Source organism: Neophocaena asiaeorientalis, unplaced genomic scaffold (genome assembly GCF_003031525.2).
Source record: "Neophocaena asiaeorientalis asiaeorientalis breed wild unplaced genomic scaffold, Neophocaena_asiaeorientalis_V1.1 scaffold308, whole genome shotgun sequence".
NCBI classification, from domain to species: Eukaryota; Metazoa; Chordata; class Mammalia; order Artiodactyla; family Phocoenidae; genus Neophocaena; species Neophocaena asiaeorientalis.
The window spans coordinates 2145718-2173312 of NW_020172768.1; the positions used below are offsets into that span (position 1 = coordinate 2145718).

Consider the following 27595-nt stretch of genomic DNA (forward strand, 5'->3'; position numbering starts at 1 on the left):
GGAAGGTCTGTTTGGTTTGGGGTGGGGCTTATTGAATGTGGGCTTCATTCTCCTGTGATCTGGCTGCATTGTTACATTATGAAATACCTGATATTGGTATCTTTAGATCTTTTCTTCTATATAGGTAAGATTCCCTTGAGAAGGCTTTTATGTCCTCTGAAGGATACAAGCCAGGCTGCCAGATTTCTGGGAGTAAAGTGAGGAAAGAAGGCTCACAGGTTCAACCTTCAGTGCATAAACTTAATCCTTTTGGTTTCAGTTAGGTACCTAACCCTTAACTGTGCCTGATGCTATCCAGTTCAGATAACCATGTATTTACCCTCTCAAGTCTAGTACCAGCTTCGGGGAGGGGCAGTTCCTTGTATGCACAGAGGAGGGAGAGGACCCAAGGGTCTATTCGCTTCATACATAGTCTTTTCACCCTCTTTTAGTCCCACCTTCACCTCATTCAGTACCTGTTGTCACTAATTCAACTTGAGCCTTTAGTGAGTTCTATGATGTAAACCAAATTGCTTTTCTGCTTTCCCATTGCTGGCTTTAGGATTCATCTTTCTTTCATCTAAATTACCATTCATCTAAAGACTTTCCACTTTGCAAAAATTTTGTTTGTCATGTTCTGTGTTTGTGGGTTATTGCCTTTTAAACATTTACTATTTTAAAATAGTAAATTTAATATGTCATTATTAAGTTAATTTATTTTAATATTTACTCTTAAAATTTACTATTTTAGTAAGGTTTCAGAAGGGAACAGGTTTTTGTGAGCATCTATTCTTTAACTGATACTCTGCCTGAGATGTGTATGCCTTATTTTTTTCAGGCTAAGATACCTTTATTCTATCTAGACACAAAGGAACTGTGCCGGTCGGGTCCTCCTCTTCCTTTCTTCATATTCTTTGCTTGCAGCATGCAGTGCAGAAACTAGAGAAAATGGAGTAAACGATCTGGAAAACTTACTTTATTATACGAAACCTAAACAGTGATGTCACGGTTAAAAACTTCTCACATAAGCATTTCGAAGTGTTCTGGTCTTGTTTTTTGTCTTTTAAACAAATGTATGCATTTTTGTGTAACATATTTTACACTTATTTTACCAGTATCACAATCAAGAGCTAGTTATGCTTATTGTATGTGGCCCAGTTTTAAGAATTGGAGAATAGATGATCTTGCCTGCACCTTGAGTTCCCAGTCTAGTTTACTGTTGAGAGGGAGTATCTATTTCAGTTTTTCCACATTGTTTTGTTCTCTAGCCAGTCCCTTTTTCAGAATTTACTTTCGCACCTAAACTGGTTATTCTGCTTTTAAAATTTGCATTGTAAAGTGCAGCGTTTTTGCTTCTACCTGCCCGTTTCTTACACATTAAAGAGAGAGCAGGTAGAACTAAGCTACGCAGTTGCACTTCCTTCAAAAAGGTTGAGTGGAGGTATTGTTTTGGTGCCTGTTCGGACGAGACATGGTAAAACTGGTTATCCTGACATTACCTCCAGCTACAAAAGAGTAGCTTTCTTCATCCCGATGCCTTCCCACCCCCCATTACAGTGCAGCCAGTATTTGATGCTTCTCGCTACTATCACAAAGTTCCTTTCATTCTAAACAGGATCAATGCTCAACAGCTATCCCTGGCTTCTCGGCTCCAGTTTTATCTGGGCCGCGCTTTAAAGTTATAGAGACAGCACTTACGGAGTGTGATCCTCGCTACCCTGCCAGGCAGCGGGGCGAGATGCTCGGGGGGGTCCAGGGCGGCGGTAGCTAGCCCCGCAGTGCTGCTCTCCCCGGGAGCGCGAGGACGGGCGGCCAGCCGGCCGGCCGAGGTCACACGCTGTGTCCCACTTCGCGTTTGGGCCCGGAGGTCATTCACACCGATGCACTCGGCAGTTCTTAAACCTCTTCAGCCAGGCTCTCCTCCTGATTTGAAAGTAACCCGACTCCGGCCAGCGTGAGCCTGCAGGGAATGCAGGCGCCAGGCCCTGGCCGGCCCAATCTGCAGAGCAGCCGGCCCAGGAACGCGCGCCTCCTTGCTTTCCGGCAAGGGAGCGCGCGTTTGCGACAATGTGACGCCAGCAAGTTTTGGCGGGAAAAGCCCTGCATTTGGATTCCTGTGGTGGCGGGCAAAGGACTGCCTGGTGAGGAAGGGCGGCCGGTAGAGGGGGAAAGTTCCTGGAGCCGGAGTTCGGGGGCTACATGATTTAGGAGGGGCACAGCGAGAGAAAGTTCTCAGCGCCGAGCCTAGAGGATCGGAGAGACTCCTGCGGAGGGGCGGTTTCGGAGGGTGGAGGAGTGGGGTGCCAGGCGGACCCCGTTGTACGGGACTGGAGAGAAGACTTCCTCTGCAGGCCGAGAGCACCCGAGGTTTGGGCCCCAGCCGTCCGCGTGTCACCCAGCCCGCCCTTCCGCTTCTTGGGGCAGTTTGGCTCCGCCCCGAGCTCCTCCTGGCCTTGGGGACGGGGCGGGGGTGGGAACTGGGAGTGAACGGGTCGGGAGGAGCGGCTGCGGTCCTCGTAGCGATTTATTTCCTCCTCTGCTAGCCCACATCCCCTTACTCTAGCCCGACGCTTCACCTCTCACCCCCTTCCCCAGTTCCCCACCGTAAAGCACTGGTCCCCCAACTCTTCCGCGCCACTGGTACGTTTCCTCGGCCGCCTGGAAGGCGGCGTTTCAGCCTTCGCTTTGCGTGGGAACGGGGCTTGTGAGTTACCAACGAAATGCCAGAGTTTAGAATACTTGCTTTTGCTTTAAAGACTTGGGTAAAATATGGATGAGGTGTAAGGGGAAACCAGGAGCTGTGATTCACCTTGAAGAATCACGGCAAGAGGCGGAGCTCAGCGGCTTTACAGATTATTGAAGCGTGTCTTCATCCACCGTCTTTTCTGGGTTCCTGCTTTTACAGCCGCGGGACTTAGTGGAGTCATGGCAGTGCCCTTTGTGGAAGACTGGGACTTGGTGCAAACCCTGGGAGAAGGTGCCTATGGAGAGTGAGTTTGAGTCCTTTTACCCCGACTTCACACTTGCTTTACTTTTCTATTGTCTCCTTTGAGTACAAGTTGGTTATTTTGGAGAACAGATCTTTGCATTTGAAATCTAAAACTTTGGGGAACTGAAGCTACACAATCTTTTGTAAGGGTTATTTTTTTTTTCTTCCTTTTAAAAACAAAACAAAACAAAAACATTCTCTTCCTAAAGAGCTAGAGGAGACTTCTGAAGTCAGTTTCTCCTCCCACATACTCCTTCCTGGGGTTCAAACATAGTGGTTAAATGAGCAAATGAACAGACTCTGGAGTCACGTTGCTGGTCATTGTTTTGTGTTCTCAGGCAGGCTTCTTAATGTCCTTGTGTGCCTCTGTAAAATGGCATATCCCACAAGTACTTAGAACAGTTACTGTAGACACATATAGTATCGGATTAATAAATGCTAGGTAATGTTATTACAATTAAATGAATAGAGCAAGAATGAAATCTTGCCGTTTGGGACATCATGGATGGACCTAGAGGGTATTATGCTAAGTTTAAATAAGTCAGACAGAGAAAGACAAACACTGTATGATTTCACTTAATAGGTTGAATCTAAAAAACTAAACAAATGAACAAACAACAAAAAGAAACAGAATTAGATACAGAGAACAAACAGGTAGTTGCCAGAGGGGAGGATGGTGCTGGGGAGGAGAGAAATACCTGTGGTACAAACTTCCAGTTGCAAAATAAATGAGTCTCCGGTATGAAATGTACAGTGTGGGGAGTATAGTCAAGAACTATGTAATATCTTTGTAAGGCGACATATCCTAACTAGACTTATCGTGGTCATTTTGAAATGTATAGAAATATCGAGTCACTGTGTTGTACCAGGAACTAACATAGTGTTGTAGGTCAATTATGCTTCAAAAACAAACAAACAAACTCATAGAAAAAGAGATCAGATTTGTGGTTACCAGAAGCAGGGTGTAGGGGAGGGGAAGTTGGATGAAGGCGGTCCAAAGGTACAAACTTCCAGTTAAAAGATAAGTAAGTACTAAGGATGTAATGTACAACATGATAAATATAATTATCACTGCTGTATGTTATATATGAAAATTAAAAGAGTCAATACTAAGTTCTCGTCACAAGGGAAAATATGTATTTTTTCGATTTATAAAATTTTGTATCTATATGAAATGATGGTTGTTCACTAAACTTGTGATAATCGTTTCAGTGCTTTATGTCAACTATAGCTCAGTAAAAGTGAAAGAAAAACAAGTTAAATGAATAGAGCATGTGTATATGTGATGTGGCCTAGAATTGCTATTATCCCATTTTAGTTTATTAAGAATTTATTAAATGACTTGGATGTACAGCATAATGACTTCTTTGGAACACTAGCTATCATACTTCACATTTCAGAAAGGAGTAGTATCTGTTGAGAACATGGCGTAAACCATTCCCATGGTTTCTCCCAGGTGGAGAAACTAATAAAGGTAAAATAGTTTTGGATGAGTTATGTTTAGCCTTTTGAAGTTTTAAAAGAAATATAATTCAAATGTCTGGAATATTATAACTCTTCCTTTTTATTTTTAGAGTTCAACTTGCTGTGAATAGAAGAACTGAAGAAGCAGTTGCAGTGAAGATTGTGGACATGAAGCGTGCCATAGACTGTCCAGAAAATATTAAGAAAGAGATTTGTATCAATAAAATGTTAAATCATGAGAATGTAGTGAAATTCTATGGTCACAGGAGAGAAGGCAATATCCAGTATCTATTTCTGGAGTACTGTAGTGGGGGAGAACTTTTTGATAGAATAGGTATGGAAAAGATTGAAGATAATTCTTATGCTAAATAAGTTTTTAAATTTGTTTTTTAATCTTGGCACTGCTGCTTCTTCATTGTCCATTCAGACTTGCTTATGCAATAGTGAAATTGGAGTAAATTTTCTTGTTTTTGCAACTTATGTAAACACTGGATACATATGTAGAGTCATCAAAGAAACTTTTTTCCCAAGTTGTATAAGTGATTTGGGGTGGGATTGCTATTATGTAGAGTTTAAGAATGGTAAACTGTGGTCTCATGGTGAAGAATCATAAGTGTGATGTATGCATATGCAGAAAAAGTTTTTTTTTTCTTTGTAGACATTCTAGTCTCATGAAATCATTGCATACATTTACAGATGCAAAATAATAGCGAGTTGTTACATAAGTGAAATTGAGAATTTTCTACGATTGCTTTATATATATTAAGTAAAATCTGTGCTTGCTGCTTAAATTTTCTGTGTAGATTCAAAGTCTTGATATTAAAGAACAGTAAGAAGTACATAAAATATATTCTGTGGATCTAAATTTATTATTTAGAGCTATTGTATTAGTAGTTAAAAAGTGATTATTAGAATCTTCAGTATCTATCTCAGAAAAGTTGAGAATAAAAGAAATCAAAAGTTAATGAGGGAGATAAAAATATAAAAGATAACTGACAATAGAACCTTTCTTAATAAAACTGTATTTCCTGAAGTAACTTCACAGGACTTCATGGTTTTGTAGTAGTGCGAGAAATTATATGAAGTTTAAATTTGTTGTTAAGTATTTAGTGAAATCAACTTAGATTTGTGTAGGCTTCCACTTTGGCAATTACATTTCAGGAGTGGAAAAAATATTGGCATAGCATTTAGAAGAAATTAGGGGAGAATTTGAAAGATACCAAATAAATCATGGTTAGTATAAGTAGGGGCTTTCAAGGTATGGCTTGCATTCTTGATTTGGGTGATAGTTTGTTATTTCTCTGTACTTTTCCTGTGATGTTAATTTATTTTTGCCACTTAACACATGGGGAAATGTGAGTTATTAAGTACTATATGTACTAGTGGACTCCAGAATCTTTTCATTGTTAGCATTAGATTCTCTTTGCTAAAGTACAATCACAAATGTTTAACTTTCGAATTAGGAGACTGTGTGGTTGATGACTGATTATATTTACCTGGTGAACTAACTTTCATAACTAATTCTTATAGAGCCAGACATAGGCATGCCTGAACAAGATGCTCAGAGGTTCTTCCATCAACTCATGGCAGGGGTGGTAGGTACAGTTGTCTCTAACTTTTACTTAAAATTAGTCTTAGTGAAGTAAGTTACCCTATTCTGGTATGCTTTCCTCTGCTTCTCTTTTAGGTTTATCTGCATGGTATTGGAATAACTCACAGGGATATTAAGCCAGAAAATCTCCTATTGGATGAAAGGGGTAAGTTTAGCATTTTGTTGCTGCTACCTAATCATTTTAGTACAGCCATACAAAGGCAGGATCAAGGCTTTCCATTACCGAAATTTCAGGGCAAAAAATATGAAATTGAAATACCCTGGACCTTCGCCTTGACGTATTTGTTCTTTTTAATTTATGACTTGGATAAAGATGCAGGGCTTTTAGTTATATTTTATGGATGTCATAAAAACTGAGAGGGATGGATAGTGTTAATGTTAGCTTATAGAATCAGGATCGAAAAAGGTGACAAGTATCCACTGATATGAGGCAGTGATTTTTGTCTGTTTTGTTTAATGTGTTAGAATAGTGCCTGGCAAATAGTAGGTTTTCAACAATGTTTGTTAGATGGATGAATTTAGCAGACCAGAGAGGTGGGTCAGATTTAACACATACTGGATCGTTACTCAATTCAGTATTTGGATTGAAAAAAACTGACGAAATAAGTACAGTTTAATGGCATGTCTTTGGCAGCAAAGAAGGTTTAAAAAGACTTACTAGGCAGCAGACTTCATATTAGTCACCCATGTAATTTGATCATTGGAAAATTAAGGTGATAAGGTGAGAATGAGGAAGGCAGCAGTCCAGCACTTCTCTGGAAGGCCATGGCGGGAATAATAGGTGTTTGGGACAGTACTGTGAAAGGCATGTAGACTACCGAAGTACTTTTATAGGTGAGTGACCAGAATGCTGAAAGGGCTAGAAACTATGTAAAATAAGGCATAATTGAGGAACTCAAGGGAAATTTGCTAATTGTTAAATACAGTTCTTCACAGTATGTGGGTGAAAACTATGTGGAGGCAGTTTGGATTAGTACAAAGATGACCCTCATTAGTGGATCTGCCCCAGAACTTAACAGGTTGCTTTGTTGTAGGTTTTTTTTTTTTTAATTTAGTTAATTTATTTTTGGCTGCATTGGGTCTCCATTGCTGAGCATGGGCTTTCTCTGGTTGCGGCAAGCAGGGGCTACTCTTCGTTGTGGTGCACGGGCTTCTCGTTGCGGTGGCTTCTCTTGTTGCAGAGCATGGGCTCTAGGCGCGTGGGCTTCAATAGTTGTGGCACGTGGGCTTCAGTAGTTGTGGCACGTGGGCTCAGCAGTTGTGGCTCATGGGCTCTAGAGCTCAGGTTCAGTAATTGTGGCACACGGGCTTAGTTGCTCTGCAGCATGTGGGATCTTCCTGGACCAGGGATCAAACCCATGTCCTCTGCATTGGCGGGCGGATTCTTGATCACTGCGCCACCAGGGAAGTCCCTGTAGTAGGTTTTTAACAGGAGATTCAAACACTGGATTATTAATTATCAGGGATATTGTAAAGGGAGTTTAAACATTGCTTGGCTGGTTGGACCAAAGTAATTTTCACATCTTGTCCAACCCTGAGGTTTAGTGTTTCTGGCATTATCGTGCCCCATCATAAGTACCAGTGTATGTTCTTATCAGCCTTCTTCTACCTCTTTCTGAACTCTATAATTGACCTTCATACAAGGGGATAAATTAAGCCAGCTTATATAAATAATGGAGATGTGAATATGTAATATCTGGAATGTGAAAACTTTGTTCCCAAACTAAAAATACTGTTTTTTTTCTCTTTATAAAGATAAAAGTAATCATGAAATAAGATCAAAAGTATAAAAAAGAAAGTAAAAAATCACCAGAAATTCACCAGTCAGTTATAACCAGTGTTAATATTTTGGTTAATATCTTTTAGGTATCTTTTTATTAACCCATCTACTAACCTAGCTACTTAAGACCCTTCTTTGGTTATTTAGCCTTCTGCAAGTTGTTCCATAAAGTATGTAGCAAAATTTTAGATATTCAGAAAATTTGGTGTATTGGGAAAAGGAACTGTAGAATGGTCTGTTGATGAATCCCAAGAAATGAGAGCACAAGCTGGGAGACTTCCCTCTGCTTCTATTTTTCATTCTATGTCCATTACTTTTTGAATACTAATAGCTTTGATGGTATTATAATCAATTCTTCCCATTCCTCATATACAAATTAAGTCCTTTTTTTATTAAATAGGTTTCAAGCTACATAAAATCTTCTAGAAAGGAAGGATTGCAGTTAGGAAAGGGAAGGATTTATAGGAGGCTTCAAAGAAAATAGAGTGTACTTAAACTAGGTGTTAGGTGAGTGGGTGTTGATTATAATGATTTTTCATATCTTGCATATTATATAAATAATCTTTTGTTTCTATTCAATAATAATATTTTTTTAAAAAGAAATACAACATTATCAATATAGTTGAAGTCCTCCTCTGTATTCCTTCCAAATGTGTGCCCCTTTCTTTTTCTCAGAAGTAACCACACTCCTCAATTTAAAATTTATCATATACAGTTCTCTAAGTATTATGTCACAGACATAGTGCAACTACAGACTCTAAGGAATACTGTGGTCATCCATTAGTATTTTCGGTGATTATTGCTTATAGGTAACTTGGAACTCTTAATCTCAGTGATTTGTCAAGATTGTGTCATATATAGCTTTTCAAAGGATAATTACAGTGGCCGCCTCCCAAGTCACAGAAGTAAACATCAGTGGCTTACATATTATATTGGGCGGATGTAATTGATTTTTAAAGAACCAGTCCCCTGTTTTGGAACATTTAAGTTGTTTCTAGCTTTAAAAAAATATAAGGCAGTGATGACTATTCTATAAATTAATGCAAAGGCCAATATAAAAATTAGGTCATGTTATAATGAATATTTATTATGGCACTTGCCGTTTTTTCCATTTATACCTGATTCCATGTCAGTACATATAGATATACCTTGTGTTTTTTTGTTTGTTACCTACATAATCTCATTGTACATGTGTACTATAAGATTTAATCATTTCTTTATTGATGGACATTTAGGTTATTTACAAACAGTATTGTTATGGTATGGATATCCTTATGTTTGTGAATTTGTGGAAGTACTTTTGTGGGTGTGGTCCTAGAAGTGGGAATTCCTAGTTCAAAGAGCATGAGTATTTCAAATTTTGGCATCTTTTGCCAGATTGCTTTCTAAAAAAGTTTTACCAGTTGATACGTAATAATAGGGGAGTCTCCCCTATCTCTGAAGACTGGGTTAGATTCCCTTTCTGTAAGATCTTGTAATGTTCTATATTTTCATAACCTCGACAGCAGTTGTTATTGTTAGTCTTCAGTAATTTATCTACCTACATGGCTAGCACAGTGTCACTCAGTTACGGTAGATATTCACTAAGTGTAGTTAAGGTGAAGGTTCTGCCGATAGCTTGTGTGTGCTGAAGATGGGAAGTTATAGAGTGGAAATTTGCTCTTCTGGTTTGTTTTCTGTACAGAGTCATCCTCCTTTTCTAAACTTAGCCACCTTGACAAGAAGTTCTGGTGGTTTGTGGGTCTTTAGTTTCGGTCCAGCCAGCTGGGTTTGTCCACTGCTGGAAAAGTTGTGCCTAGTATGTTATTGATGTCTCCCTCCTGCCCTCTGCACAACCCGATGAGGGCATGGCTCTCTTTTCAGTGTTTAAGTCTGGAGTGCTCTTTTCTAGAAGGCCCTTTTGACTCCAGGATCTTTCTTTAATCTGGTCCATACTGTTTGTGTATTGACAATATTTGTCTTAAGTTAATAGAAGCCATGAGGCCTTTTTCTAGTTTTAACTATATGATAATGTCTTTAATTTCTTCTTTTTTAAAATTTCTTTTTGGTCATAACACCAGTGGTTTTCCAATACAACTCAACTCCTTTAAGTATATCTATTTACAAAACATTTTTATCCAGTGCCATCCTCTTTTCCTTTGGTTTAGATAACCTCAAAATCTCTGACTTTGGTTTGGCAACAGTGTTTCGGCATAATAATCGTGAGCGTTTATTGAACAAGATGTGTGGTACTTTACCGTATGTTGCTCCAGAACTTCTAAAGAGAAAAGAATTTCATGCAGAACCAGTTGATGTTTGGTCCTGTGGAATAGTACTTACTGCAATGTTGGCTGGAGGTAAGAGCTTATTTATTTATTTATTTATTTATTTTTCTGCGTAATTTTTTTTCATCTTTATTGGAGTATTATAATTGCTTTGCAATGTTATGTATGTTTCTGCTGTACAACAAAGTGAATCAGCTATATGTATCCATATATCCCCATATCCTCTCCCTCTTGAGCCTTTCTCCCACCCTCCCTATCCCACCGCTCTAGGTCGTCACAAAGCTGATCTCCCTGTGCTATGCAGCAGCTTTGAGTTTTTTAATCATGATAAAATTCCTGTCCTTAGGAAAGCCAGGTTTCTTATACCAAAATAAATGAAATGAATCAAGGGGATCCATATTTATGTGATAGTATTTTAATATTACCTTATTTATAACTAATTTGGAACTTTTAATCCCAAAGGTTTTTAAAAATGAAGTATGTATAGCTATTAAATGAAATATCACAGTAGCTCTCTCTTAAAATTCATGTGAATACTTTTGGAAAAGAGTAAGGCAGGAAGTGGACTATCTATCTTAGAAGTGCCTCTAAAATTTCTTAGAGTTGGCATTCTTAGTTTGGAAACCATATTGAATTAATTTGGAGGAAACTTTTACTGGATTTGTGTCATTGATTATTTTCCCTTAAAATTGTATAATTATTTGAACACTCAGAAAACTGGGACTTGTTTCTTTTTCAGAATTGCCGTGGGACCAGCCTAGTGATAGTTGTCAGGAATATTGTGATTGGAAAGAAAAAAAAACATACCTCAACCCTTGGAAAAAAATCGATTCTGCTCCTCTAGGTAACTGGGTTATTTTGATGTAAAGTACTGATTTCTTGGATAATGAAGCCTAGTGCTATTTGAATTTTTTTCTTACATTTTTTTTTTCTTTTTAACTTCTAAATCATTATGTAAATAATCCATGATCTTTATAGATGAAGTAGAAGAATAATAAATTAAAAAATTGTAAAATCCAACCCTATAATCCCAGCACTCAGGAAGAGCTTCTTTATTTTTTTTTTTTAACATCTTTATTGGAGTATAATTGCTTTACAATGGTGTGTTAGTTTCTGCTTTATAACAAAATGAATCAGTTATACATATACATATGTTCCCATATCTCTTCCCTCTTGCGTCTCCCTCCCTCCCACGGAATAGCTTCTTTTAATGTTTTGATATGTGCTTCTATATTTTGTAGTAAAAACTATGTGTTTGTTATATATGTATATTATTTATAAGTATGTGTGTTTTCACAAAAAATGACATCCCACTATACATGTTATTTTGTAACCAGTTTTTTTGTGTGTGTTAATGCTTTGTGAACATTTTTTCATGACTGTAATTGTAGGTCTACATCACTCTTTTTAAAGACTGTGATGGTATTCTGCTATATGGACATGGCTGGCTTACTATACTTATCCAGTTCACCTTTTTAGAGATTCAGAATTTTTTCTAATTTTTCACTGCTGTGAAAGAGATATGATGATCATCCATATAACTTAATCTTTGCACATACCTTTAACTTATTTAATTAAAGTAAAACCCCAGAAGTGGAATTGCAGGGTCAAAGATGTATACAGTTTTTAATTATTATTGTTTACTTTGCCAAAATGTTTTCCGGAAAGTTTGTACCATTTCATCACAGTCTAACTAGTTTACATTTAAACTTTTTTTTTTTTGGCCATGCTGTGCGGGATGAAGGATCTTAGTTCCCTGACCAGGGATGGAACCCGTGCTCCCTGCAGTGGAAGAGCGCGGAGTCTTAACCACTGGACTGCCAAGGAAGACCCTTAAACTTTTTTTTTTGACTAATCTAATAGGCCTACATATAAGAACTGTATTCTGTTTTTTTTTTTTGCGGTACGTGGGCCTCTCACTGTTGTGGCCTCTCCCGTTGTGGAGCACAGGCTCCAGACGCGCAGGCTCAGCGGCCATGGCTCTCCGGCCCAGCTGCTCCGCGGCATGTGGGATCTTCCCGGACCGGGGCACGAACCTGTGTCCCCTGCATCGGCAGGCGGACTCTCAACCACTACGCCACCAAGGAAGCCCCTCTGTTTTTTATTTTTATTTTAAATTTAGTACCAATGAAGTTGTATATTCATTGTATATCTATTAGCTTTTAGTCTGTTTTTGTGAACGTGTCTATTTTGCTCATTTTTGGTAGGAGGTTTTCTTTTTACTTTATATGAGGTTTTTGAAAAACATTAATGTCATTAGATCTTTGCATTCGTTACAAATATTTTTGACAATTTGTCATGTATTTTTATTTTGTTTATGCTATTTTGACATGCAGAAGTTTTATATATATTTTTTAAACTTAACTTTTTTTTTTAAGTAGCTATTTATTTATTTACTTATTTAGGCTGCACTGGGTCTTAGTTGCGGCATGTGGGCTTCTTAGTTGCAGCATGTGAACTCTTAGTTGTGGCATGCATGCGGATCTCATTCCCTGACCGGGGATCAAACCTGGGTTCCCTGTGTTGGAGCATGGAGGCTTACCCACTGGACCACGAGGGAAGTCCCCAGAAGTTTTATATTTTTATTTATTTAAATCTAGTACCTGTCCTTTGTGGTTTCTGACTATATCATCATGTTTGGAAAGGTCTTTTCTACCCTCAGCATTAGAAAAAAATTACCTATGTTTTCATTTATGTTTTTAAGGCTTTATTTTTTTCATTTAAATCTTCAGTCCATTAGAAAATTATTTTGGTGTTGGGAGATGAATGAATTCTTTATCAATATAATTAAGGTACCTTAGGATGATGGTTGCTTTTATTACTGTCTCTTAAAAAGTTATTGGACGGACTCCCCTGGTGGTCCAGTGGCTAAGACTCTGTGCCTACAATGCAGGGGGCCTGGGTTCGATCGCTGGTCAGGGAACTGGATCCCACATGCATGCCGCAACTAAAGATCCCGCATGCAGCAGTGAAGATCCCGTGTGCAGCAGCAAAGATCCCATGTGTCGCAACTAAGACCCAGCGCAGCCAAATAAATAAATATTTTTTAAAAAGTTATTGGAAAGTAAATTTCCCTTATTAAATTGTGTGAATGAGGACTTAATATGACACATTGGAACAGTGAAGTTTGGTATTGAAAATGGATAAAAGGGGTTTTTTTTGCTATCTTTGTATAAATATCAAGTGAAGAGAAACATTTCCACCTAGCTCTTGTTCTATTTATTTGCAAACAACTGAGAGTCAGCTCTGGGAAGAATATTCAAAGATATAGACGGTAGCAAAGAATGCATGAAATAAAAGCAAAAATTCAGTAGCTTTATTCTTTCTCTTCCCCAGAAATAATATTTGGACATAAGGAAAGCAATAGAGGATGTGTGTTCTACACCACAAGCTGTAGGCTTTTCTAATCTATTTGAGTCTTTTATAAATGTTGTCTTAATGTTTTGTTTTCAGCTCTGCTGCATAAAATCCTAGTTGAGAATCCATCAGTAAGGATTACCATCCCAGACATCAAAAAAGATAGATGGTACAACAAACCACTCAAGAAAGGTAATATCCTTAAAATACAAGTATTTTTTTTTCTGTGAAAAAAAGGTAATTGTAAAGTCAGTATAAGTCAACAACACAAAAGAGCTGTGGTCTCTGTCCTCATGAAGATTATAATGTCTAGTACAAAAACCAGAAATAGAAAAAATAATTTTAAGCTCATTAATAATTATAAAGTGGAAAGTCAGGGTACTACAGCTAAGAATTTGACCAAGTCTTAAGTGACAAAGAACACTTATCTTGCTGAGGAAATCACATTAAATCTAAGATTTGAAGATTAAAGGGGAGCTAGCCAGAAGAGTAGTAGCAAGATGAGTGGCAGATTCTGAACATGGAAACGGCATCTGGGATGTCTTGGAGGTTAGAAAGTGGTGCATTTGAGGAACTGGAGAGAAGGCCAGTATGGGATGGACCATGTCTGGCTTGTTCATCATTGCATCACCTGTGCTTAGCATAGTGTGTGGTCCATCACAGGCATTCAGTAAATGTTTGCTGAGAAAGTAAGTGAATGGAGAAGGGAGAGAGAGAGAGAGAGAGAGAGAGAGAGAGGTTTGACTTGAGGTTGGAGAGGTAGATAGCAACCAAACCGTGGAAGACCTTGTAAGCCACGTTAAGGATCTTGGGCTTTAACCGAAGGCTGTTGGGAAAACCTTTTGAGAGACTTTAAGCAAAGAAATGACATGCTTATGTGTTTGGTTTTGAAAGATCTTTCTAGCTACTTTTTTTCACTGTTTTTGATCCTAGATGTGAGAAGATGGTAGGCTAGACTAGGTTAGTGATAGTGGGATTGGAAAGAAGAAGTTGATTCCAGAGAAATTTAAGAACTAGAGTTGATAATACTGATGATTGTTTATATGTGGAAAATGAAGGAGAGTGAGGAGTCAAAGTATGTCTCCTTTCTGGTTTGAACAGCTGTGTAAATGGTGAAACCATTGACTTCGATGTAACTCAAAAGGAAAAACAGATTTGCAGGGAAATTTTATTCAATTTTGGACATTTTATTTGAATTTGAGAAGTTAAGTAAAACTGTCTCATAGGAGTGTGTGTGTGCTTGTGTGCATGCATGTGTGTAACTCAGGAAACAGGGCTAAGCTGGAGATGTCAATTTAGGTGCTTTCTGTAAATAGATGGTGATTTAAACTGTGGTAGTAAATTAAATTGAGTATATGAAATTTTAAGGAATGCCAGTGTTTAAGTGATGGGCAGAGGCCAGAGAAACAGAAAAGTAGCCAGAGAGATGGGACATCAGAAGAATGTGGAGTAAATTTGTCCTGTGGATTCCATGATACGGCAGTTATTCATGATCTTGGCAGGAACAGTTTTGGTGGAGAGTTAAGAATAAACTCTAGGGCTTCTCTGGTGGCGCAGTGGTTGAGAGTCCCCCTGCCAATGCAGGGGACACGGGTTCGTGCCGCGGTCTGGGAAGATGCCACGCGCGCGCGTCCAGAGCCTGTGGTCCACAACGGGAGAGGCCACAACAGTGAGAGGCCCCCGTACCCCAAAAAAAAAAAAAAAAAGAATAAACTCTATTGTACAAGGATTCTAGTGTAAAAGAGAGTTAAGCAGAGTGTAGACAGCTCAGTAAAGAAGTTTGGCTGAGAGAGAACAATAGCTAGAGATGAATGAGGAATTTTTAACTCTTCCCTGAATGTTTCTTTTACCTTTCACCTTATTCTAATTGAAATCCAGCTCTCCCCTGAGGACATTGCTTCTTCTCAGGACATTGCTTCTTCTCAGGCGGTAGGTGTTTTCTTTCCTGCACCCTCATACCCTTGATCTGGGAGTGGAGCAGGCATCCTCCTTGTTCTTTCTTCATATTCCTCTGCCCGTCATTTTGAATCCTATTATCAGACTACCACCCACTATTCCCTCGTAATAATCACCTTCTGAACCTCAAATTAAAATTCCTGCCACACTGTCACTCTCTCCAATACAGCTCTTGACCTAATTTTTGTCATGGTTCTTGGTAATTTAAATATTCATTTAGATGGTCCTTCCACTGTCATCACCTCACATTTCCTTGACTTTCTCTCCTCTAGCGATCTTGTCTTCAAGCATCCTGCTTGGACCACCAGTATATTTTTTTCTGGTTTCCTCCCTCTAGTACCCTGACTCCAGCAACACTTTGATCCCACCTGGACTTGCAGGCCATCAATTCTACTACCTTTTCACTATCTTTTATCTGCCCCCTTCTCAGTCCCAAGTTCCATCCTCACTATTTTAAATCCCAAGGTTAGTCACTGTAATGACTTCTTTACATTTATCTTCAACTTCCTTGCCCATTCTCACTTTAAAAAAAAAAATTATTTATTTTATTGATTTATTTTTGGCTGTGTTGGGTCTTTGTTGCTGCGCACGGGCTTTCTCTAGTTGCAGCGAGTGGAGGCTACTCTTCATTGAGGTGCGCGGGCTTCTCATTGCAGTGGCTTCTCTTGTTGTGGAGCACGGGCTCTAGGCACATGGGCTTCAGGAGTTGTGGTACGCGGGCTCAGTAGTTGTGGCTTGCGGGCTCTAAAGCACAGGTTCAGTAGTTGTGGCGCACAGGCTTAGTTGCTTTGCGGCATGTGGGATCTTCCCAGACCAGGGCTTGAACCCATGTCCCCTGCATTGGCAGGTGGATTCTTAACCACTGTGCCACCAGGGAAGTCCATTGCCCATTCTCTCTTCATCATACTTACTGAGCAAGTCTACCTAACCTAAGTTTAATCCTGTTTTGTACCCACTCTACACTTATACCTCCACAGCTGATTGCAGCTGAAGAAAAATATGCAGCACTGTCTGCTTTCAATTCAAGATCACTGATCTCAAGTGGGCCCTTAATCCTTCCAGGCAATCATAATGCATTTCCCCACTTCTTTCACAACACTACTCTCCTAAATCACATTTTTATACCTTTCATTTTCTCTTCAACTTCTCCATCCTCACTCTCAGTTGGTGGCAATACTTCCTATTTCGCTGGGAAACAGAAGCAATAACAAAGGAATTCCCACAAACTCCTACCACCATCTCTACCCACCTGATTAACTGCCTCTGTGCTCGTATACTCTGCTTTCTCCCATTGCTCTGGCTAAATTGCTCCAGATACAAACCAGCCCTTTCTCTTGAGCACTAGATGCAGTTCTCTTGTGCTTATTCAGTCTAGCAATTCTTCTCTGTTTCTGCTTCATTATTAACTCTTCCCTCTTTACTGTATCTTTCTTATCAGCATAACAACATGCCGTTTCTCCCATCTTACTGCCTGATAACATAGTAGGCTTAATAAAATATTTGAATGAATGGATTAATAAATAAAAATGTTGGTTAAACTTAAGCATGTTTAAATGGTTTGGGGGTAGATCCAGTTGAGAGGAAGAGGCTCAAAGTCTAAGAGAGAGGGAATAAAAGAGCGTCAAGGTCCCTGAGGAGAAAGGAGGGTATGGGCTCAACTACAAGTAGAGGGATGGACATTTGATGGGAGGATGGAAGGGGAGAGGATGGGTAGGAATGCAAGTAAGTTAGTGGATTTGGTAGTGGCAAGTTGAGGGAGTTTCCAGTGACTTTATTTTCTTTGTGAAATGGGAGATGGTATCATATGCTAAGTAATGAGGTCCTGGAGGGTGGTCTTGATTAATCTGACAGGAGTATAGAAGTTTTGAAAGAATCATTGTGGAAAGGGAGAGGAAACTGACTAGAGAAACGTAGGACTAACTGTCCAGGTTGAGGATCCAGCTGAGGGTAGTAGCCATGAATTTATAGTAGCATCATATTCTATATAATGATTATTTTAGGTAAAGCTTTTCTAGAGGAGCAAAGAAGATTGGGTAGAACAGATTCATAATGTTCATTGTCATCATCACAAATTATTTTCTATTTAAAAAATTTTTGATGCCTTAGCTGGGTCTCTCAGTCTTCATCGAACATTATTCTGTTACTATAAATGGTACCATTAAAATTATGGCCTGCACTTGGAACATACTTAGAGGTCAGGATTTATGAAATGTGTAGTTTATACAATTTGGCAAGTGAGTCCTACTAAGTTCCTAACGACCACGTTTCTCATAAAATCATGTAGGAGGAGCCACTATTTGTCGTATAAGTATTTTGTGTTAAATAAATGAATTTAGATATGGTTTTACTTCTTCAAGTTGTCAGCTGGGTTAATTAAAAAATATCTGCATAGAAAACTTGAAAGCGTTTGTATTTATGTTTTCTTTTTTAGGGGCAAAGAGGCCCCGAGTCACTTCAGGTGGTGTATCAGAGTCTCCTGGCGGATTCTCTAAGCATATTCAATCGAATTTGGACTTCTCTCCAGTAAACAGTGCTTCTAGGTAAGACTGATTAATAAAAAATCAAGTAGTTGTTGGATATCATAGTCCCCATGAAAAATAATACAAGTATATATTGTTTTCTTATGATGAATATGTTTTTCAGTGTGAGAATGGTAATGTGATATAAGAAAGGCCTGATGAATTTTATTTAAAGATATACTTTTCTCCATATCTTAATGCTGCAGTGAAGAAAATGTGAAGTACTCCACTTCTCAGCCAGAACCACGGACAGGTCTTTCCTTATGGGACACCAGCCCTTCATACATTGATAAACTGGTACAAGGGATCAGTTTTTCCCAGCCCACATGTCCTGATCATATGCTTCTGAATAGTCAGTTGCTCGGCACCCCAGGATCCTCACAGGTAAAGTTTTTCAAATAAATAATGGCAGCCCTTTATTTTTTATTGTCTTAAAGTCTTTTTTTTTCTTTTAATATATAAATCTAAGAAATGTAATATTAAAACTTGATACAGATTTTTTTGTTTTTTGTTTGTTTTTTTGGCCACATCATGGCACATGGGATCTTAATTCCCTGACCAGGGATAAAACCCATGCCCCCTGCAGTGGAAGCGCAGGGTCCTAACCACTGGACCAGCAGGGAATCCCTAGGGGAGACTCTGATGTATAAGAATCTTAAGTCAGAGAAAAAAATTTTCAGACCAAATAGCTATGATATGACTGCTTTTGGTGATAAATCTGATGATTTATTCAGCTTTCCTCTATTTGACATGTAGAACCCCTGGCAGCGCTTGGTCAAAAGAATGACACGATTTTTTACCAAATTGGATGCTGACAAATCTTACCAATGCCTGAAAGAGACTTGTGAGAAATTGGGCTATCAGTGGAAGAAAAGTTGTATGAATCAGGTATGTTTCATTGACTTCCGTTATATTTTTTTCCTGAAGAAAAATTTAAATATTTGAATAAAAAACTATCATTGTCAGTATATTTTAAAAATATAATTAGTTTAATTAGAAAAAGAAACAGTTGAAACTGAAGAAATTTAAGTAAAATGTTCTTTATCTTAAGAAATAATATTTCTTAAAAGACTTCTTTAAGGTTATTAAAGACACTAAGAGACTCAAGTCATTTTCTTTAAAACTATGTACTATACTTAAATTGTAACAGTTAACAATCAACTCCCTTCTATGAAAGATGGATCCATGAACAATCCCATATTTCCTCCATCTCCCTGCTCCCATCTACCAATTTTTGTTGCTTATGTTATTGTAGCATTTTTATAACATTGACATTCTAACCTGTCTTTAGGCTTTTCACAAATCTTAATATCATGAAAAACAAAAAGAGGAATATTTTGTATTAAAGGAGACCAAAGAGGCCTGATAAATAATGCAAGGCATGATCTTTCACTAGATCGTGGATTTAAAGAAACAAAGCTATAAAGGATGTTATTGGAACAGTTGGGGAAATTTGAATATGGGTTTTATATTAGATAATGTTTTTGAATCAGTGTCAGATTTTTGGTGTGATGATAATATTGTGGTTTGTAGGAGAATGTCTTTGCAGGAGGCACATAGTGAAGTGTGTGCCGTTGATAACTTAGTTTAAAAGCTAAAAAAAAAAGACAATCACATAAAAAAAGAAAAGTAAACATGCTATCTAGGTTGATAAGACCAATAAAGGGTTTGTGGTTATTTATTGCACAATTCTTCCAGTTTTTCTGTAGATTTGTAAGCTTTCAAAATTAAAAGTTAGGGAAAAATATGATTGTGCAGAAATCTGAGGCCAGCCTGATTTTCCTCTCACTTGTATAGATAATACACTCTTTTTTTAGGTAGATTTATTGAGATAAAACTCATATGCTATAAAAATGATCACTTTAACCATTTTAAAGGGTACAATTTAGTAGTTTTAAGTATATTCACAAGATTATGCAACTATCACCATTTAAATCTAGAACCTTCCACTGCCCCCCAGATGAACTCCATACCAATTGGCAGTCATTCCTCATACCTTCCTCCCTGGCAACCACTAATATACTTTCTGTGAACTGCCTATTCTGGACATTTCATATACATGGAATTGTATAGTATGTGACCCTTTGTGTTTGTCTTCTTTTACTTAACATAATATTTTCAGGGTTAATTCATGTTGTACCATTTATTAATACTTTATTCCTTTCAGTGGGTGAATGATAGTCCATCGTGTGGATAGACTACATTTTGTTTATCCATTTATCCATTGATGGACATCTGGGATGTTACTTTTTGGCTAAACTTTTCTCCTTTGTTAATAAGGTATATTACATTAATTGATTTTTTTTTTTTTTTTTTTTTTTTGGTGCGCTGGCCTCTCACTGTTGTGGCCTCTCCCATTGTGGAGCACAGGCTCTGGACGCGCAGGCACAGGGACCATTGCTCACGGGCCCAGCTGCTCCGCGGCATGTGGGATCTTCCCGGACTGGGGCACGAACCCGTGTCCCCTGCTTCGGCAGGCGGACTCTCAACCACTGTGCCACCAGGGAAGCCCTAATTTTTGTATTTTGAGCCATCTTGCATTCCTGAGATAAATACTACTTGATCATGGTGCATAATTCTTTTAGTGTGTTCGATAGATTCAGTTTGCTAGTATTTGCTGAAAATTTTTTTTGTGTTCATAAAGGATTTGATCTGTAGTTTTCTTGTGATGTCTGGCTTTGGTATCAGGGTAATACTGACCGCATAGCACAAGTTAGGAAGTATTCCCTTCTCTTCTATTTTTTGAAGAGTTTAAGAAGGATTGGTATTAGTTCTTCAAAAGTTTGGTAGAATTCCCAGTGAAGCTATCTGGTCCTGGGCTTTCCTTTGTTGGAAATTTTTTGATTGCTGACTCAGTGTCTTCACTTGTTATAGATCTATTTTCTCTTGAGTCATTTGTGGGAGTTTGTGTGTTTCTAGGAGTTTGTCCATTTCATCTTGGTTATCCAATTTGTTGGCATACCATTTTTTGTAGTATTATAGTCCTTTTAGATTCTGTAAAGTTTGTAGTAACATCCTTTTATTCCTGATTTTAGTAATTTGAATCTTTTTTTTTTCTTTTTTTTTTTTGGTTAGTCTGCTAAAGGTTTGCCAATTTATCTCTCTCTTCTCCTTACTATGTTTATCATTTCCTTCTTTTGGATTTACCTTGCTCTTTTTTTTTTCCTAGTTTTTAAGGTGGAAGGCTAAGTTGTTGATTGGATATCATTCTTTTTTAGTGTAAGTGCTTATAGGTATAAATGTATGTCTGGGCACTGCTTTTGCTGCTTCCTATAAGTTCTGATATTTTGAGTTTTCAGTTTTTTTCATATCAAAGTATTTTCTAATTTCCCTTGTGATTTCCTTTTTGGTTATTTAGGTATGCTGTTTCATTTCCACATATCTGTGAATTTTTCAAAATCCTTTCTGTTGTTGGTTTCTAATTGCATTCCATTGTGGTCAGAGAAGATATTTAGTATTATTTTAATTATCTAAAATTTATTGAGACTTGTTTTGTTGCCTAACATATGGCCTATACTGGAGAATGTTCCAGGTGTGATTGAGAAGAATGTAGATTCTGTTGTTGGGTGAGGTGTTCTAGGCATATTTGTTAGGTCTAGTTGCATTATAGTGTTGTTCATGTCTTTTATTTCTTTGTTTTTAATTTATTTTTTAAATTAATTTATTTTTGGCTGTGTTGGGTCTTCGTTGCTGTGCGCAGGCTTTCCCCAGCTGTGGCGAGTGGGGGTTACTCTTTGTTGAGGTGCGCAGGATTCTCATTGTGGTGGCTTCTCTTTTGTGGAGCACAGGCTCTAGGCATGTGGGCTTCAGTAGTTGTGGCATGCGGGTTCAGTAGTTGTGGCTCGCAGGCTCTAGAGTGCAGGTTCAGTAGTTGTGGCGCATGGGCTTAGTTGCTCCGCGGCATGTGGGATCTTCCCAGACCAGGGCTTGAACCCATGTCCCCTGCATTGGCAGGCAGATTCTTAACCACTGCACCACCAGGAAAGCCCTATTTCTTTGTTTATCTTTGTCTAATTTTTGTATCCATTACTGAGGGTGGAATGTTGTACTCTCCAGCTGCTATTGCTGAATTCTATTTCTTACTTTAACCCTGTTAGTTTTTGCCTCATAAATTTTGGAGTTTGGATTCTAGATAAATATATGATTATAATTGTTATATCTTCTTGATCATCTTAACATTATATAATGTCCTTATTTGTCTCTTGCAAAAATTTTTGTTACAGTCTTTTGTTTGATGTTAGTGTACCACTTTAGTTCTGTTTTGATTATAGTTTGCATTGTGTACCCAACAACATGGATTTATAATTATTGCTTTATGTGGCTGTCTTTTTAAATCAGGTAGGGAAAAAATAGATGTTACAAACAACAAAACTGATTATTATTGTCATTTATATTTACCGATGTAAATTACCTTTACCAATATTTTTTATTTCTCCATGTGGATTTGAGTTGCTATCTAGCATTCTTTCATTTCAGCCTGAAGGGCTTCTGTTACTCTTTTTTTTTTTTTGCGGTACGCGGGCCTCTCACTGTTGTAGCCTCTCCCGTTGTGGAGCCCCGGCTCCTGACGCGCAGCCTTAGCGGCCATGGCTCACAGGCCTAACCTCTCCACAGCATGTGGGATCTTCCTGGACCGGGGCACAAACCCATGTCCCCTGCATCGGCAGGTGGACTCTCAACCACTGAGCCACCAGGGAAGCCCCTACTCTTTCTTTTTTGGGCAGGTCTGGTAGTTTCAAACTCTATCAAATTTTAATTATGAATGTCTTCATTTCTTCATTTATGATGGATAGTTTTGCCAGATATGGACTTCTTGACAGTTTTTTCCTTTTAGCTCTTTGTGTCATTCCACTGCCTTCTGGCTTCCGCGGTTTCTGATGAGAAATCAGCTGTTAATATATTGAGGATCTCTGCACATGATGTGTCACTTTCTCTTGCTGCTTTCAAGATTCTCTCGTCACTGTCTTTCAACAGTTTGAATATGATGTATCTTGGTGTGGATGTCTTTCATTTTATCCTAGTTGAAGTTCATTCAGCTTCCTGGATGGGATTGTTTTTCATCAAATTTGGGAAGCTTTTGGCCACTATTTTTTCAAATGTTCATTCTGCCCCATTCCCTCCTCTCTCTCTGGGACTCACATAGTGCATATTCTGATGCACTTGATGATGTCCTGCAGGTCTCTTAGACTCTGTTCATTTTTCTTCATTCTTCTTTCTGTTCTTTAGGAACATTCTCTACTGACTTCTTTTTTCCTGTGTGGGGGCCATATTTTCTCATTTTTCTGTATGCTTTATCCTTTTTTATTGAAAACTGGACATTTTGAATATTACAATGTGACAACCCTGGAAATAGATTTTCCCCTCTTCCCAGGGTTTGTTATCATTGACAATTGATGTAGTTTTTGATTGTTTAGTGACATTTCTGATCAAATATTATAGTGTCTGTCTTCTTTGTTGTGTGTGATCTCTGAAATCTTTGTTCTGTTAGCTCAATGGTCAGCTAATGATTAAACATTAAATTCCTGGAACCAAAAGCTAGTTTTTGCAGAGGGGTTCTATGTGCGTATTGGGGCATGCCGTCAATACCCAGCCAGGCAGTTTACAGCTCTGCGTTAGCCTTCACTTCCTGCTTGTGTGGTGCCTCATGGTCAGCCAGAGGCAGAGCTTAGAGCCTTCTCAGACCTTTCTTGAGCATGTACAGTGCCTTGGGCATAAGTATAGGCTTTACAGTCCCAGGAATATGTGAGAGATTTTCAGAACTCTTATCCCTCAAAAACGTCTCACTCCTAAACCTTTCCTTTCAGCCTTTTTAGGTAATCTGTTTGTCCCAACTGTTCTGCATTACCCCAGTAAGCAAGGGTTAAAGCATTTGCCTGTAGGTACTTTTGACAGATGCTCCCCAGGTGGCAACTTTAACACAAGTCCTGTGTAGTTAGGCAGGCAAAATAAAGACAAGTGTGTTGAGCAGGTCTTGCAGGAAGGTAGAACAGCTTAAGACAGTTTATGAATGAGGTTTATTCTTGCATTTGTACCTGGACCTGGAATGTGGATGGTTATTTTCAAGGCTACTACTGAGCTGAGGAGTGGGAGTTGGGAATAAGGTGGTTACAATGTGAGAAAGCTCATCTGTTTTGTATGAGTGCCCCTGTGTTGCTGCAAGCTTTTCGTTAGTTTTCAGTGTTCTGAAAAAGTTGATTCTGACAGTTTTTGCCAGATTTTTCATTGCTTTTGTGGAGTTAATGGGCTTTTGAAGTTTCCTAATCTCCCATTTTTACCGACATTACTCCTCAATTAATTCTTTCTGCCTGAATCTTTGGAGAATTTCCTTTGTCTTTGAAGTTTAATAACCTACTTCAGATGTACTGAGTGTCTTGTGTTTTCCCAGAACATAATGTTGTTCCAGTGTTGCACCGTTGTGGTACACCTGTGTTTCTTTAATAGTCATTTCTTGAGGTGAGAATTATTAAAAATGTTGTTGTAATTTGCGCTGGGCTCAACTAGGCAAACCTGCTGATCTTGCTTGGGCTCATTCATCCAGCTAGAGTTGATGGCTTTTCTGTGGTCCAGGCCAGCCTCATCCACGTTTGGGGTCTTGGTGCTGGCTGTTGGTCTGGCCTTTCTTTCCATGTCACTCTTCTAGCCTGAGCTTCTAAAACACTAAAAGTGGAAGTTGAAAGGCCTCTTAAGACCTTCACCATCTTCTGATTGCCACTAGAGCTTTTTACCCACAAATCTGGCCTCTCTTTTTCTTTATGTTTTAATAATCTTGTTTTTCCTCTCAGTCCGTTTTTATTCTCTCTCTCTCTCTTTCTTTTTTTTTTTTCATTTTTTGGCCATGCTGCATGGCACATGGGATCTTAGTTCCCCGACCAGGGAACAAACCCACACACCCTGCATTGGAAGCATGGAGTTTTAACCACTGGACCACCAGGGAAGTCCCCCAATTTTATTCTCTTCAGTTGTTTCCTCTTTTGGTTGTATCTTGGTAAAATACTAAATTTATTTTTTTGCTAAGAGTTCACATAGACTCAATCCCCGATAACGGAGCTGCGTCCTGTTTACAGGTCGGTCTGGTTGGACACACACATACCCATTGGGAGAGGAAAGTCCTAGAAGGAGTGGGATTTTCAGCTGGCACAGCTCCTGTTATAAAAGCGTCTCTCAAATTTTTATCCCAGTAGTATCACTGAACTAAGATTATAGTTTTTATTTAGAGTATTTTCTGCCCACACATCTGGTTTGACCTTATTTTCATTGTCTTAGGTTACTGTATCAACAACTGATAGAAGAAACAATAAACTCATTTTCAAAGTGAATTTGGTAGAAATGAATGAGAAGATCTTGGTCGACTTCCGGCTTTCTAAGGTATGTAGAATAGAACACTTTTTAAAAGAAAAAATTTTGTTTTGCTATTTTTAAAGAAGTATTACATGTTCATTTTAGAAATTTTAAAAACACAAAAAAGTATAAAGAAGATAAGAATCAACTTTAATTTTGTATCCAAAGAGAATACAGATTTATTTTTGATATTGTATTACAATAACCTTACTATTACTTATAATATATCCTCTATGGAATTACTCTTACGTGTAGATTTTTTTTAAATGGCATTATATTTATAAATATATGGTAACTGGTTTTTTAAATTTAATATTATGAACATTTGTTCTTGTCATTAGCTATTCTAAAACAGTTTTTTCAAATGACATTTTCCTTATTATAAAAGTTTTTGTTTTTTGTAGAATGTGTAAATAAATAACAAATAAAAAAATAAAAATAGTCCTAAATTATTTTTGTCCTTAAAATAATTACCCTTAATATTTTGTAGCATTCTAAGCTTTTTCTTATTGAATTTGCATTTAATATTTTTTCATAAAAATTATGATTTGTCCAAATGTTTGCACATTATAATTAATGAACCTTTATCTGTTTGTTACAAGCTACTCTATGATTAATACTCATACACATGGAGTTTTGTTCACATTTCTGATTCTTTCTTTAGAAATTATTGGTTCTGAGGTTACAGTTTTAAAGCCCTTGACATATAAGACCAAAGTATCATATTCTCTGTTTACCGAAAGATTGTATGTGGCTCTAAATGAGGTTGGAGGAGTTGATCACATTCTTTATGTTGGAGATTTGCTGCAGTGCTATTGTCCAGATGCTTGGTATGGAATTAAATTAAGATCCTAGTGTAGAGAAACCCTTCTCATAACTGAATCACTGGCTCTGTTGTGGCAAGACTTAAAGCATAGTTGTGTAGCTTATTTTTAGTTTATAAACACCTATGAAAAACAATGACATAGGTCCAGAGATACCAACCCTTGAAATGGACAGGATGCCATTGTTTCTGCTCTCTGGGCCCAGGGTGGTGGGAGCAGTGATGGGCCCAAAGTCAAGTCAGAATTATTTATGTAGCCATTTCTTCTACCAAGATATTTTGTATTCATAAGAAGACCGGAAGATAACTGTATCTGAACATATCCATGGATGTTTGTCTCTACTTACCCCTAAAGAAAGTTTGATTTTATGGCATAGTCTCTTTTTCTTGTTTTTTTGACATTAGTTTTGGATATTATTCCTAATATAGGGTGATGGATTGGAATTCAAGAGACACTTCCTGAAGATTAAAGGGAAGCTGAGCGATGTTGTGAGCAGCCAGAAGGTTTGGCTTCCTGCTACATGATAGATCCACTGGCTCTGGGATTCCTGGTGAATATAGTGCTGCTATGTGGACATTATTCTTCCTAGAGAAGATTATCCTGTTCTGCAAACTGCAAACAGTAGTCCCTGAAGAGTTGTCTTCCCTCTAGCCAAACAGTTTCCAATTCTTTTTGTATGTTCTTCATACAAATAATACCTATATCTTAATTGTAAGTAAAACTTTGGGGAAGGGATAGATAGAATTCACTAGATATTTCTTCATCTGCATTTAGTGTCTGAATTTGAGACCCACCTGGTGGAAACCAAGCTCTGGGGATACATGAGCTTACCAGCTTTTATACCAACATAATGAAAAATGATACTCTTGTTCCATTTTTACCAAAACATTAGGTTTCATCCAAAAAGTACATATTTCCGCCACTTTGGCTTGATTACATGGATGAATTACTAAAAACAACCTTGTGATTTTGGGACAGTAGATTTATCAGTCTGTGAAGTGAAGCCAGCTTCAAAAAATATATCCCCAAGATTTATATTTATATTTTTAAAAGAGCCTGACCAGGTGTGTAAACCTGTTTTTGAATTATAATTATTAATTAAAATTGCAAGTAGGTATGTTTTTTCTGGTGTAGGTAATAATATATATGATTGGTCTTTCAAGTAGAAGTTGAGCATAACCTCTAGTGCTTAACTACCTTTACTCAAAATTACTGTTGCACATTTTAAATATTTTTCTATATTATTTTCTACTTTCACAGCTATATTTTAATTCTTTATTACAGAAATAAATTCTATTTTGAAAATGAATAGCTAACTCTGTGAACTTATTGGTGACTAAGCTTCTAGGTGATAAGGCATGAAAGAAGGTGGGGGGAGATGTAAGGAAGCTATAATGGACATAGATCTGATTCCTGGCTTTTTTTTACCTATTAGTTTTAGTAAGACCTTGTTCTTTCAATGAAATTTATATTAATTTTTGAATGTTAGATTGGGACCCAGTATTCTCTTTTC

At 37.9% G+C, this 27595-nt stretch overlaps 1 protein-coding gene across 3 annotated transcripts; it reads left to right on the forward strand.

The window, feature by feature from the left end:
* Positions 1-1998: 1998 nt before the first annotated feature.
* Positions 1999-27391, forward strand: CHEK1 (checkpoint kinase 1). Of its 3 annotated transcripts, none has more exons than XM_024740746.1 (13): positions 1999-2120; positions 2885-2969; positions 4543-4766; positions 5963-6027; positions 6120-6189; positions 9972-10160; positions 10828-10932; positions 13542-13637; positions 17833-17941; positions 18127-18304; positions 18677-18808; positions 25184-25285; positions 26511-27391. In XM_024740746.1, exons 2-13 carry the CDS (start codon positions 2905-2907, stop codon positions 26604-26606), a joined length of 1431 nt encoding a protein of 476 aa, XP_024596514.1. In that variant the 5' UTR covers positions 1999-2120; positions 2885-2904; the 3' UTR covers positions 26607-27391. The 3 variants fall into 3 exon arrangements, with proteins under 3 accessions (XP_024596514.1, XP_024596516.1, XP_024596515.1); XM_024740748.1 differs by lacking the exon at positions 1999-2120 and adding an exon at positions 2307-2346 and having other exon boundaries at positions 26511-27349; XM_024740747.1 differs by lacking the exon at positions 1999-2120 and adding an exon at positions 2551-2619 and having other exon boundaries at positions 26511-27349.
* Positions 27392-27595: the final 204 nt, after the last annotated feature.